Below are 14,148 nucleotides of genomic sequence, written 5' to 3' on the forward strand. Positions count from 1 at the left end.
AAAAGATATAATTAACAAATGCCATAAACAAAATTTAAAAATTTGAAACAATTCATTCTTACCTTAGGAAGCTCAGACACCCTCTCTTCACTTGTCGAAGAATGACTGCTTGCACATGAAGCACAGTCTGATATTTCCACAGCACTCTCACCATCTTCAAATTCATTATATTCACTGTCACTCTCCCAATCAACGAACTGTAGTTTATCTAGAAAATATAATTTTAAACTTTATTTTTAAAATATTTTTTCTATTCTCAGTAGTTAAAAAAGATCCCTGTTGCTCAATATTTTTTAAAAAATATCTTAAGACAGTAAAAAGTATATCCCTACTCTTCTCTCTAGCCATTCTGTTTCTAATACCCCCACCCCAATTTTGGTTTTTTTTGTATTCCTCTAGAGTTTCTCCAGCATAGTAAAGCAAATAAAATATGCTCTTAATTCTTCCTTTCTGATACTTTGGGTTTTTTTTATTTCAACTTAATTGAGAGGTTTTTACACATCAGTAAACATGGAGCATGCTCATTCTTTTCCACAATATAATATTCCATTACATAGCTGACCCATAATTTATTTAATCAGTTTTGTATTAGTAAAGACTTTGTCAAAGATATTCACCCAAAACGTTTTTTATAAATTTTTCTCATCGGTAAGAAAACAAGTAAAGGTAATTTAGTGTTTAGTTTACTTCAAAGCATTATTATCTTGATGCTACTTTTGCAAAATTTTAATTTGAAAGTTAAATTATTTTCATATATTAAAAAAACAAACAAACTGACTCTAATCTACTATGCTTAAAGAGATAAAAGTAGTTATTAAGGATAAATTAATTTGTGAGGTACAGCATACAATATGTACCTTTCCTACAATACAAAACACAAGTACTCCCTCACAGCTACTTAAGCAACTTAGAGGGCTAGTAAGATATCTTGGCCCTATTTCAGAGATCTGATAGCAACAATCTCACTTCCAAATAGAATATTAAAAATAAGTAACTTACTGGCTTTAATACCTGAGGGATCATCAAAATTAAAAACAAAAATTAAGCTAAAGTTAAAAATATGAAATAAAGTAAAAATATAAATAAATCCTCTTTAATCTGACATTATTGTTTACAAAAGATGAGATAAAGTCCACTATAATAATTATAAAAGACTGAAAATCAGACCAGTCTGAGAGAAGCAGATGCATGATGGCAATTATTTCCCATGTCTAAAATGACATTTACTCATGGAAGTTAGGCAATGTGATAAGTAATATAAAATGTTATATCACAACCAAGACTAGACCTTTCATTTAGTCACAATAATTTTATGAAGCAGGCAAGACAATTACTGTTAGACTAACTTTGCATTTATAGGTAAGGAAATTGAGTCTCCAAAAAGTTAAGAAATTTTCCCAAAGATATATAAAGAACAAATTGAAAGGAAAAATTTTTAAGAGAAAAATATTTGGACAATTTTAACTCAGAGCTTTTCCTTCTCAATCTCAATTCTGAGCCTGAAAGCCCAAAGACTCTAATCCAATACAGCTGGAAGAAGGTGTGGGAATATTTTTTTAAAAGCTCACCTACTAATTCTGTTAAGAAGCTAGGTCTAGTAACCACCAGAACAGTGCTGGAAAACACAGCACTGAAGTTAGACATCCCTGGCTCTGAATATCAATTGGCACATTTATTAACTATGTGAATCTAGGCAAGTGACTTGAATTCTCTAAGTAAGAATTTTCTTCTGTAAAATGAAGGTACTTAGCTCACAGGATCTAGTAGATATCAAAGGAAATAACATACATAATATCCAGTCAAGTGTCTGGGGTAAAACAAGAACTTGATAAGTAGTAATTAAAGATAAAAAGGAGAGAGGGAGAAAGGGAAGGGAGAGGAGGGGAGAAGATAAAGATAAACCAGTACACTTCATTTACTTGTACCTAATGGTCAACTTATTTAAGAGAAGTTAAAAATTTGCTAACTCATTTTAAACTAATTAGCTCAAAGCATCTTTCCATTCTTAAATAGTTCTGAAAACTACTTTTAATACAAGAAGGCATATACGGTTTTTTTATACCAGCTTTATTGAAATGTCATTCATATACTACACTATTCACCTATAAAAAGCATATAGTTTTTAATAATGAAATTATGTTCAGATATGTGTAAACAAATCAAGAGCTGCATAACAGTGAAATTCATTTAATATTGTTGAAATAACAAATAAGCCCTATGAGTTTACATATAACTTTAAAATACCACTTTATCTATTACTAAAATGTCAATTGGAAGTTACCAAGATGGCATACCAAGTGGCCAAAAGAATGTATCCTTTTACAAGGGCTATTTGTACAAACTTAGCCTTGACTTATTAACTTAACATGAACTGTCAAAGTAAGATTTAAAAGTCAAGGCTTATTCTGAAAGCATTAGCGCTTTTATATACTCTTAGATGAGCTATATATTTTGTAATTTTTAAAAGAACATAATTTCCATAATTCTAAGTCTGTGGTTCTCAGCTTGGGGTGATTCTGTCCTATAGGGGACATCTGACAACATCTGGAGGCATTTTTGGTTGTCACAACTAGGGCTGGGAATGCTATTGTCACCAGTGGATAGAGACTAGAGATGCTGCTAAATACCCAATGATGTATAGGAAAGCAACCCTCCCCTCAACAGAAAATGATCTGGCTCCAAATTTCAACAGTTCCAAGGCTGAGAAACCCTGTTTTCAACTATCAAAAACACAATACAATATAAAATGCCATCAGAACAGAAACTTGTTAGTAAGTTATATTTCTACCACACATTGGTTGTCATAGTATTTATCCAAAAGGGGTTAGCAAGGAGGCAATGTGAGTGTAGCATTAAGCAGGTAGTTGAGAGAAGTTGCGTTTTCATCAAAGAAATCCAATGTGAAATCCCAACCAATTCTAACATGTTCTAGCTTAAGCTGTTAACTGTAAAAATACTACTGGTAATGCCTATTTCTTAGGGCTGTTGTGAGAAATATTAAATAAGAAAATGTTTCTAAAGGGCTTCACCTAGAGGCTGGACTCAGGTAAGATCATAATTAATGCTAAGTATTAGAAAACTTTTTTTTCCGATATTGAATCCAATATATAATAGAAACTGGATTTCTTACAAAATTAACAGTCACTTCACTGGCGCCAACTTCTGGATATAAAATATTCCTGTTATAAAACAAGATATTCTCTGTGATTCAAAAAGTGTTTTACCTTCATCTGATTGATCACTTCCACTGGAACTCCATGTTATATCCATAAGCCCACTGGTACTCTTAGATGTGGTGGTTTCTGTTAAAGAAATAGAAAATATATAAAAAATGATCAACTGATGTGGTTATTAGAAGGAGATTTTACGCATGTTACTTTGCTATAGTCACAAACACACAAAATTCTGATGATAGTAGAGGTAAGGTCTTATGTCAAATCTTCCTTCCTAAAATTCTATGTGCCACTTGGCTAAGATTCTTTAAAGTAAAGCCAAATTACAAGAAGAAAAAGGAATAGAACTGATTGAAATAAGTTATAAAGACAATGAAAATGACTGGAGCACAAATAAAAACTCAAAAAAATTACCTTGAAATAATTATAGAACTATAAAACTTCCTAGAATATTTGATGAAACCAAAAGAAAAAAACAAAACAAAACACAAAACAAACAACAAAACCAAAATTTATATATAATAGGAATGCTTCCAGGTACCTCCTTTGCCATATTAAGAGCCCTGGTAGCAGCAGTGTGCTTAAAACAGTGAAGTTACTTATTTAACCTTGTTAGTCTGAGATAATATTAGATCCCCATGCAGTTATAAGAAATAATAGAGATCCCTGGTATGTTTCACCCAGTTTCTCCATTGGTAACATTTTACAGAACTATAGTACAACATCACAACCAAAATGTTGATATTAATTCCATCACCAAGAGGATATCTTGTACTACCTTTCTAAAGCCACATCAAACATCCCTCCCCACCCCAATTCCTAACCCCTGGCAACCACTAACCAGTTCTGCACCTATACTTTTGTCATTTCGAGAATGATATACAAATATATATCATACTATATAACCTTTTAAGACTGGCTTTTTTCACTCAGCATAATTTCCTAGACATTCATACAAGTTCTTGTGTGTATATATTGTGCATGTCAACAGTTATTTTTTTATTACTGTTATTCCACATTATGGATGTAGCACAGTTTATTAAATCATTCCCCCACTAAAGGACATCTGTGTTATTTCCAGTTTGGGGTTATTATAATAAAGCTGCTATGAACATTGTACACAGGATTTTATGTAGATGCAGTTTTTAATCTCTGGGATAAATGTCTAAGGTTGCAATTGTTGGCTTTATGATAATTGCATATTTAGTCTTATGAGAAACTGCCAAACTGTTTTCCAGAGCACTGTACCATTTAACAGATCCATGAGCAATGTCTAAGTGGTCCAGTTTCTCCATATCATCGACAGCAATTGGTACTGCCACTACTTTTTAATTTAGTCATTCTGATAAGCAGGAAACCTAGAAGGAATGGGGCTACTACTCCACCTTAGTGAAACGGTGGTCAAGAGGAAACTTTACTGATATTGATCAGAAAATACAAACCTAATAAAAATCTATTTTTCTGATCATATTCATAATTGAGTTATAATGCTAAAATCTGTAAAGCCTCTTAGCCATATTTCAATATATATTACAAGGTTAAGAGATTAGATATTATAATTCAAGTTTTACAGAAGAAACAGGCTCAGAAGTTAAACAGCTTCATTCAATTCATATTTATAAAACACTTCTATTATAGTAAAGCTTAAGGAAACAAAGAAAACTCCTGTCCTCAAAGAATACATGGTCTGAAAGGCAACATTAATCATGAAAAGAAAAAATTAAATATTATATTAAAGGTATGTTGTGATATAATGGTAACAAAAAAAGTGAATGTTCCACGTTATGTTGATCCAGAAAGGACTCACTGACAAAATATCTGAAAAAAAGCACTTACAAAGGCACAACAACATGAAATAATAATAAACATTTACTAAGCACTTACTTTGAGCCATGAACATCTAGAATTACTAAAACCGTCTAACCTTCAAAGTATAAAATTAAAAGTAAACTATTCAGAATAACTTAAGAATCCATATGACTTAAATGGCTAATAAAACTAAGCTGGTACTTACTTGCAAAAGACATTATCAATCTTTTTCATTATATGCATCTGGAAAAGTAAATTTAAAAAGAGGTAGAATGCTACAGACTGTGTTCCCAAAAATTCACATGTTGAAACCTAATCCCCCAGTGTAATGGTTTTAAGAAGTGAGACCTTCGGGGGTTCCATTCTCATGAATGGGATTACTGCCCTATAAAAGAAACCCCAGCAAGATCCCTGGCCCTTTCTGTCATGTAAGAAGACGCTGTATATGAACCAGGAAGAAAGTCCTTGCCAGACACCAAATGTACCAGACTTCTAGATTCTAAAACTATGAGAAATTAATTTCTGCTGTTATAAACCACTCAGTCTATGTTTTTGTTAGCAGCCCTGAATAGACTAAGACAGGAAGTAAAGTTACCATTATTCTCATGATTATATAATAAATTCATGAAATTCATAAGCCTATAAATTGTAGGCACTTAACTATATAATTTATATAGGTAAAACCACAACCAAGTATTTATTAGTCAGTAAATCATTTTATTTGCTGAAAAGGGATGTCCCTGAAATCAAGTCCCATTCCAGTAAATGTATAGGAAGGATATCAGCCAGACTATAAGAATAGTTACCAGGCATTGTAAACATATCTGGGTACCCACTGCGTGCCAAACATTGTTTTAGTACCTGGTGTCATGGGTTGCACGATGTTTCCTCAAAATTCATTCATATGTTAAAGTTCTAACCTTCAATATCTTAGAATGTGACCTTATTTGGAGAGTCTTTACAGAGTTAATCAAGTTAAAGTGAAGTGTTTATGGTGGGCCCTAATTAGATATGACAGGTATCCTTACAAAAAGGAGAAATTTGAACACAGAAACAGACATTCAGAGAGGGATGAAGACATGAAGAGACACATGGATAAGACAGCCATCTACAAGCCAAAGAAAGAAGCCTGGAGCAGATCCTAAAAGTAACCAATTCTGCCAAAACCTTCATTTTGTACTTCTAGCCTCCAGAATTGTGAGATTATTGTTCAAACCACCCATTTTGTGGTACATTATTATGGCAGCTCTAGCAAACTAATACACCTAGGATATAAAGATGAGCAACAGAGGAGATTCTGCCCTTTAGATACCCATGGTCCAACAGGAAGAATATCAGTTCAATATATAATTTTTAAAATTTAGTAATGCCTCTTAAGGAGCAGGAGATTTCTGACCTCAAAAACAAAACAGATTTTGAAAGAAAAAAATATTGCAGGGTATTTCAGGAAAAGAAATAAACACATTTTCCTTTTAAAAAGTTCTGTCTTTTAAAGAAAATCACTATCTACAAAGGTTGCAGCTCCTTTTAATTTAAAGTTTTTATCTTCTTCTATCTCCCTTGAACCTTCTTCTGGCAAGACCCTTTGCTTACATTCATATGCTCTCTTCTCTCAACCTCTTCACATTTCTATTTCTTTCCCTTTTCAATCTTCTCTAGTTCCCAGTGCCTTAAAAATGAGGAAATCAAGACATGGAGACATGTCTCCATCTTTTTTGCACACTTTGTAAAAGTATGTTCCCTCACTTCTGCTTACCAGCTCCGAGAAAAATATTACTTCCACACCCTAAAATTTCTGTTAACACCTGTCTTTAATTCTTTAGAAGTTACTACTTTAAAATGAACCAGCTCTAAGAAATGCCTTGAATTTCTTTCTCTACAATTTCTATTTGTAAACTTTTGTTAATTAACAATATCTTCTTGTCTTAACAAGCAGCTTATGTTGTAAATAATTATTCACTGATATAATCTCTTTCATCATTTCAGAATGTATTGATCATTCTACAGAACAGAAAGTACCGCAAAATAGGTAAAATACATATTGGCATGGAGAAATCATTAAAAATATCCTTTTGTCATTAAATAAAAGGTAGTAGCTTATTTAGTATTGAATTTCACTATACTTAAAACATCCAGAGAAAGATAGAAGCCATATCTATAAAAAACAAATAAACGCAAAAAAACTTTCCTCCTTATAATACATTATGATAGTTTAGAAATCAGAATTAAGTTAATCTTTGAAAATGACACCATTTGGTATTATTAACGAGAAAAGTTAAATTCTGCGGCTTCATTAGATTATGGCATTACAAAAAGATGTGTGCCAGATTATTCTACAATATAGTGTTTTATGAATATTTTAAAATCTGGGAAATTTTATTTTCATTTACATAAAAATGTTAGTGAAATAATAATATAACTTAAAGTGTTTAATCTCTTATTCACAGAAAGTTTTCTCACTCTGCAGAACTTTGACCAGGCTTTCACATAGTTCTTTTTGCCATCAGACATAATAGCAATTGCTGCTATCAATTTAGTGTAAAAGCCTTTGAACTAGGCATTTTCATTACTTTTTTTAGCTCACAATAATTCAATGAGGCACACATTCTTATGCCCATTTTCCAGATGCAAAACTGAGGCTCGGCATATTTAGCTTGCTTTTCCAAGATCACACAGTTAGGATACAGTCAAGACACCATTGGAAAAATAAGATCCCTAAAGTCTCGAGTCTCCACCCTTCCTACCTACCCTCAGGATAACTGAGTGTGGCAGCAGAGTCAATGGCCTACCCAACCCCTCTTCTTACTTACTAACAAACCCCCTATTTTATCTGAGCGGCAACATATATCTTATCTTTTAAAAATCCTTAATTTCACTGAAGTCTCTTTAGTGGAGGTGATGCTATGTAACAGGTTCTGGCCAGAAACAAAGGGCCTGTAGAAGGAATTCCTCCCAAAGGAAAAGTTCACTTCGAGAAAATCTTCACACTCTACATTATTCCAAAGAACCAGGACTGGAAAATTCAGCTTCCACTTCAGAATCACAAGAACAAACCCCACACTAAAGCTGCAGAACTCAGAACAAGCCTGGCCCCATGGATTTCTTGTTGCAGGAGATATATTCAACCCCTTTTCTTCAAACACTCTAATATAGTTTCATACTATTTGTAATTGAAGCCTTCTCTAACTAATTCATCAAGTAAGAATTTCATTTCCTGAAGTAATACAGTCCTTATATCATAGGTCATAACTTTATTACCCAGATTAGATTTTTTTTAAATTAAATTTGAGAGGTGACATTGATTACAGAAATTATTTAGGTTTCAAGTGTACAATTCAATAATACATCATATGTATATTGGCGTGTTCACCACCCAAAGTTAAATTTCCTTCCGTCACCATATATTTGACCCCCTTTATCCTATATACTTCCCCTGCCTTCCCTTTGGTAACCACTAAACTGTTATCTGTGTCTGACTTTTTGTTTGTCTTGATTTTTCATTGCTTTCAGTTTTATATCCCACATATAAATGAAATTATATGGTTCTTAACTTTTTCTGACTGACTTACTTCGCTTAGCATGATAATCTCCAGTTCCATCCATGTTGTTACAAGTGGCAGTATTTCATCTTTTCTTGTCACTGAGTAATATTCTATTGTATATTAGTTGTACATGCCACATCTTTATCTAATCATCTATCTAAGGGCACTTCAGTTGTTTTCGTGTCTTGGCCACCATGAATAATGCTGCTATGAACATGGGGCTGCATATATCTTTATGGATATTTTCGGGTTTTTTGAGTAAATACCCAGAAGAAGGATTGCTGGGTCATACAGTGATTCTATTTTTAATTTTTTGAGGAACCTCCATACTGTTTTCCATAGTGGCTATACCAATTTACATTCCCACCAGCAGTGTATGAGGATTCCTTGTCCTCTACAACCTCTCCAACACTTGTTATTACTTGTCCTGTTGATGACAGCCATTCTAACAGGTGTGAGGTGGTATCTCACTGTGGTTTTGATTTCCATTTCCCTAATAGCTAGTGAAGTTGAAAATCTTCTCATACGCCTATTGGCTATTTGTATGTCTTCTTGAGAGAAATGTCTGTTCAGGTCCACTGCCCACTTTTTAACTGGATTGTTTTTTGCTGTTTAGTTGTATGAATTCTTTATATGTTTTGGATATTAGCCCCTTATTGAAGGTATTGTTTGCAAATATCTTCTCCCATTCAGTTAGCTGCTTTTTGCTTTATTGATGGCTTCTTTTGCTGTGCAGATTTTTAGTTTGATATAGGCTCATTCATTTATTTTTGGTTTATTTCCCTTGACTTTGAGGTCAAATTCATAAAAACCTCTCTAAATCCAAGGTCCATGAATTTAGTGCCTATATTTCCTTTTATGCAATTTATTGTTTCAGGTCTTATATGTAGGTCTTTGATCCATTTTGAGTTAATTCTGGTGTATGATGACACATAGCAGTCTAGTTTCATGCTTTTGCATGTGGCTTTCCAATTTTCCCAACACTATTTATTGAAGAGTCTTTCTTTTCGCCATTGTATATTTTTGGCTCCTTTGTTGAGAATTACTTGCCCATTTATATGTGGGTTCATTTCTGGGCTCTCAATTCTGTTCCACTGGTCTGCGTGTCTGTTTTTCTGCCAATGCCATGCTGTTTTAATTATTGTAGCTTTGTAGTATAATTTGGAGTCAGGCAAAGTGATATTTCAGCTTTGTTCTTTATTCTCAGGATTGCTTTGGCTATTCAGACTCTTTAGTGATTTCATACAAATCTAATGATTTTTTGTTCTATTTCTTTAAAAAATTTCATTGGGATTTTGATGGGGTTTGCACTAACTCTGTGTATTGCTTTAGGTAATATGGCCATTTAACTATGTTGATTCTTTCAATCCATGAACATGGAATATCTTTCCACTCCTTTATGTCTTCTTCAATTTCTTTTAATAATGTCCTATAGTTTTCCCTGTATAGGTCCTTCACATGCTTTGTTAAGTTTATTCCTAGGTACTTTATTCTTTTTGCTGCAAATGCAAAAGGAATTATTTTTTTCATTTCTAATTCTGAAATTTCATTGTTAGTATATAGGAATGCAATAGATTTTTGTACATTGATTTTGTATCCTGCAACTTTATTGTTTTTATTTATTGTTTCTAATAGTTTTTTGGCCGAGTCTTTAGGGTTTCCTATACAGAGAATCATGGAAGTCCTAACTAGAGCAATCAGGCAAGAAATAAAAGGCATCTAAACTGGAATGAAGAAGTCTAACTGTTACTTTTTCCAAATCAGATTTTTTAAAAACTCTCAAGCTATGAGCCTGAGCTAACCTAAAGGGCTCTGTTGATAACAGTGAACCCAGGAAGGACACACACAAAAATCTAATAATTACCTATAGGAGGAAGGAAAAATGGGGTGGATGGTGACCAAGATGAGTAACAGATTTCTCAAAAAAATACCTTTTTACATTATTTTGATGGTTTCTAATCATGAATATATAGTCTATCCAAACTATGCAAATAATTTTTTTAAAAGCAAATAAATCAAAGAAGGATATATTGCCTTATACCTTTTCTGTCAAGAAATCAACAAAATATTACCTTTCTTGGATCTAGTGATTAATTCAAGGTGCTTTTCTGTAATAGTCTTCTTTTCAGCTGTTAAAGACTGTAGACAGATAATAAAAAATTATGTAGTAATTTATGTGACAAGGACTCGATATCAACAATCTTATAAAATATTCAAAACCTTAAACTACAACTTCCTTAACATATTCCTGTTTTCCTTTATTTATAGTCACCCAAATACATACTCTTCATATACTTATAAATGTATTTTTATATTGTTCTTGAATCTAAAGAGAAAGCTGTCTAACATTTAGTTTATAATAGTATTTCTCTGTATTGAATTTCAAAATTTCCACATATATAAAAATTAAGCAGAATATCTCACTGCCAAAAGATTCTGAATATATAAACTTTCAATAAATACACTTCTTGTAAAGAATATGATTCTTCTCAGACTGTTCTTCAGAGAACATTCTCAGTATATATCTTTCATTTACAAACAAAGAAGTATAAAGGTTCTGCATGGCATAAAGAGGTGAATACTAACTTGCCACAATTATTAAAGAAATTCAAAGATGAGAAAAAAAAGGACCGACTTTCTTTGTGTCCTGAAGGACATTCCAAAGAAATAGAATGGCAGTGGTCTGAATACCCAGTAACATATGATTTATCCTTTGGTATTCAAGGAAAACAATTTTATAATTACTTTACCAGAGTGCCTGAAGTATCCTGAAATCCTTCTTCACACCTGAGCCATGCTTCAGAGAGGGAAGCAGCTGTCCCCACTGTCCTGAGATGTGCTCTTTTAAACTGCAGTGAATTCTCTCCTGGAAAGGATGGGTATCCTGTATCCCAATCTCTTTTTTTCTGTAGAGATCATTTTCAAAGGAAAAAATAAATAAATAAAAATAAACTTCATTAAATATGCACTAAGTTCACAACAATATGGAAACCCAGGAATGGCAATAGTGAAGGCATAGTTTTTTAATATTTCTGAATCCCCAGAAAAAGGAAGAGTAATGAGACAGCAAAACCAACCAAAAGTGTACAGACAACACTTACAACTAGTCAAGGAAGTCCAATTTACAAATGAGTGAGGATAAACAATCAACTCTACAAACTCATGCATGGTATCATATCTCAACAGCAAGAGACTGAGAGAAGCAAAGGAGGACCTGAGCACATAGATATCTGGTGTTCACTAGGAAGTGAAGCAGATGATCTGAAAATGGTTATCTAAAATGGAGTGAGTGATAGCAATGGACTAGTGGTTACCAGAGGGGAGGAGGAGAAATAAATAAAATGTTAAAATAAATAGATAGATAGATAGATAGATAGATAGATGATAAATAGATAGATAAATAAATAAATGTTTAAATAAATAAATAAAATAAAATTTTAAAAAACAAAAAACTAAAAAATAAAATAAAATAGGGTGACGGTATGGGCACCACCCAAGATCAAAATAAGTGAAGGCAGTCTAGGACACTCAAAACTCAGTCAGCCAGAACTACCTTCCCAGACACGGCCTAACACTGAAGCGAGACTATACAGGGAGTGGAATCTTCTCAGTGCCAGGGGATGAAAGAGACAAAACAAAGAAAAGTCCAAATGAAATGGTGGAGGGGAAAAGAGTCATGAAATATCTAAATAACAAATAAACAAGTGGCCGTAGTTTTGCGAACTACAAGGAAACAATAGAAATTATAAAAGCTACCTTGAACACTGCCTCCTAAAAATTCAGAACAACTGTAACATAAAAATAAGCAACAGAAGAGATCAAAGCCAAATTCTATACAAAGTTATTATTAGGGAAAAAAAAGCAGAATAACATCCCAACACACAAAGAAAGCACACCAAAGACATGCCCATAAAATAGAAAAAAAAAAACTGTAACCTACTATAGTCTTTGAATAATGTCATTTGGTTCAATGTCATTTCATCATAATGTTGATGAGAAAATAAAAATTGATTTCTGCCATGACCTCCAGTGCATGTTCTCCCCATGTCTGCGTGGGTTTTCTTGTGGTATTCCAGTTTGCTGACACATCCGAGAGATGTGCATGTGAGGTGACTGGCGTGTCTAAATTGTCACAGTGTGGGTCAGTATGAGTATGTGTGAGTTCATCCTGCAATGGAAGGGTGTCTTGTCCAGGTAGGTTCGTGCTTGGTGCCCTGAGCTTCAAGGATAGATTCTGGCCACACACGACCCTGAACTGGAATAAGCAAGTTGGAAAATTATCACCTTGCTTGTTTTTATTCATTTTTCTTAAATATATGTTTAGCTCATATTTATTTCAATGTTAGAGATGTTTTGGATCTTTATTTAGAAGTTTGGTGATGTTTTTGCAACCAGAAATATATTACTCTTGTTAACCTATGGTAAAACTGGTTTCATTATACATCATTTGCTTCAAGTTGCAGTTTTTAAGAACCTACTGATGATGTAAAGAGGACTTACTGTATTTTGAAATAAGACAAGGCATTCAGATTACCAAAACTCAGAAACAAAATGACAAAACTTAAGAAGTAGAATAAAAAAAAATCATCTCATACTTCTATTACACTAAGTGCAATTTGCATGTTAGAGTGTACTGAATTTGCTTTTTGGCTTAGTGCTTATCTTTGAATATTTGTAATTAGCTAACGATGATTTCGTGTGTTTGGATAGAATATATGTTTGGATAGAATATATGTTGGATAGAAGATATGTTTTTTATGGACCCCTTCAAGCAATCCTAAAGCATAAAAATTTTTTATGGACCCCTTCAAGCAATCCTAAAGAATAAAAATTAATGAAAGCTGAGATACCTCGATATTTAGAAACTTGTTGAGGCTTCTTTATGTTACTTGCTAATTAGTGGTAGAGCTGGATCAAGATTTTAACCCTACTATCTTGTTCAATACTCCTAATAACTAAGAAGGAACCCAAGAAAAAGTAGATATCACAGATAATATTTTAAGAAAAACATAAGGTAATGAGGAAAAAATTTTAAAGTCTATCCTCCCATGAAGATAAAGTAAATGGATTCAAGAGAAGTAGAGCCATCAAGTCTAAGGATCCAACATACAAATAAGAATCCCTGAAGAAGAAAACCAAAGCAATGGAACAGAACACATACTAAAAGCTACAATTCTAAAGACTTTCCTAAAATTAAAAAAAGAAAAGACAGAGAGAGAGAGAAAGAAACTACATATTGGAGTATACCATATATCTGAGAATATCAATCCAGAAGCAATTAAAAAAAGATATATCTTAGTAAATAGAGTTTTAAAAAATATTCTTTGAACCTCGAAGAAAAAAATACAAATGACTGACAAGTAATAAAAATTACATTATCATCAAATGTTGACAGCAATGCTGTATGTCAGAAGAAAATAGAATAATGTGTTTAATATACTCAAAGGAAGAAAATGTGAGTCAAGGAGTTTATATCCTGCAAAAGTGATTAACACTGACTTATTTTCTCCAAGCTTTGTTGTTTTGTTTTTTTTACAAACGTCCACAACAGACATATATTCATTTAACAAGTTTTTAAATTTGCATTTTAAGGACTATTTTAGATTTACATTTGGAATCAAATT

General features: G+C 32.8%; 1 protein-coding gene across 1 annotated transcript in view; it reads right to left on the bottom strand.

The window, feature by feature from the left end:
- SPIDR (scaffold protein involved in DNA repair) overlaps nt 1-14,148 on the bottom strand; it is a 436,331-nt gene that overhangs the window by 377,125 nt on the left and 45,058 nt on the right. Inside the window, 4 exon segments of the mRNA XM_025049089.1 lie at nt 63-210; nt 3,200-3,302; nt 10,597-10,663; nt 11,275-11,430. Coding sequence (XP_024904857.1) covers nt 63-210; nt 3,200-3,302; nt 10,597-10,663; nt 11,275-11,430 — 474 coding nt within the window.

Source organism: Pteropus alecto, unplaced genomic scaffold (assembly GCF_000325575.1).
Source record: "Pteropus alecto unplaced genomic scaffold, ASM32557v1 scaffold201, whole genome shotgun sequence".
Classification (NCBI taxonomy): domain Eukaryota; kingdom Metazoa; phylum Chordata; class Mammalia; order Chiroptera; family Pteropodidae; genus Pteropus; species Pteropus alecto.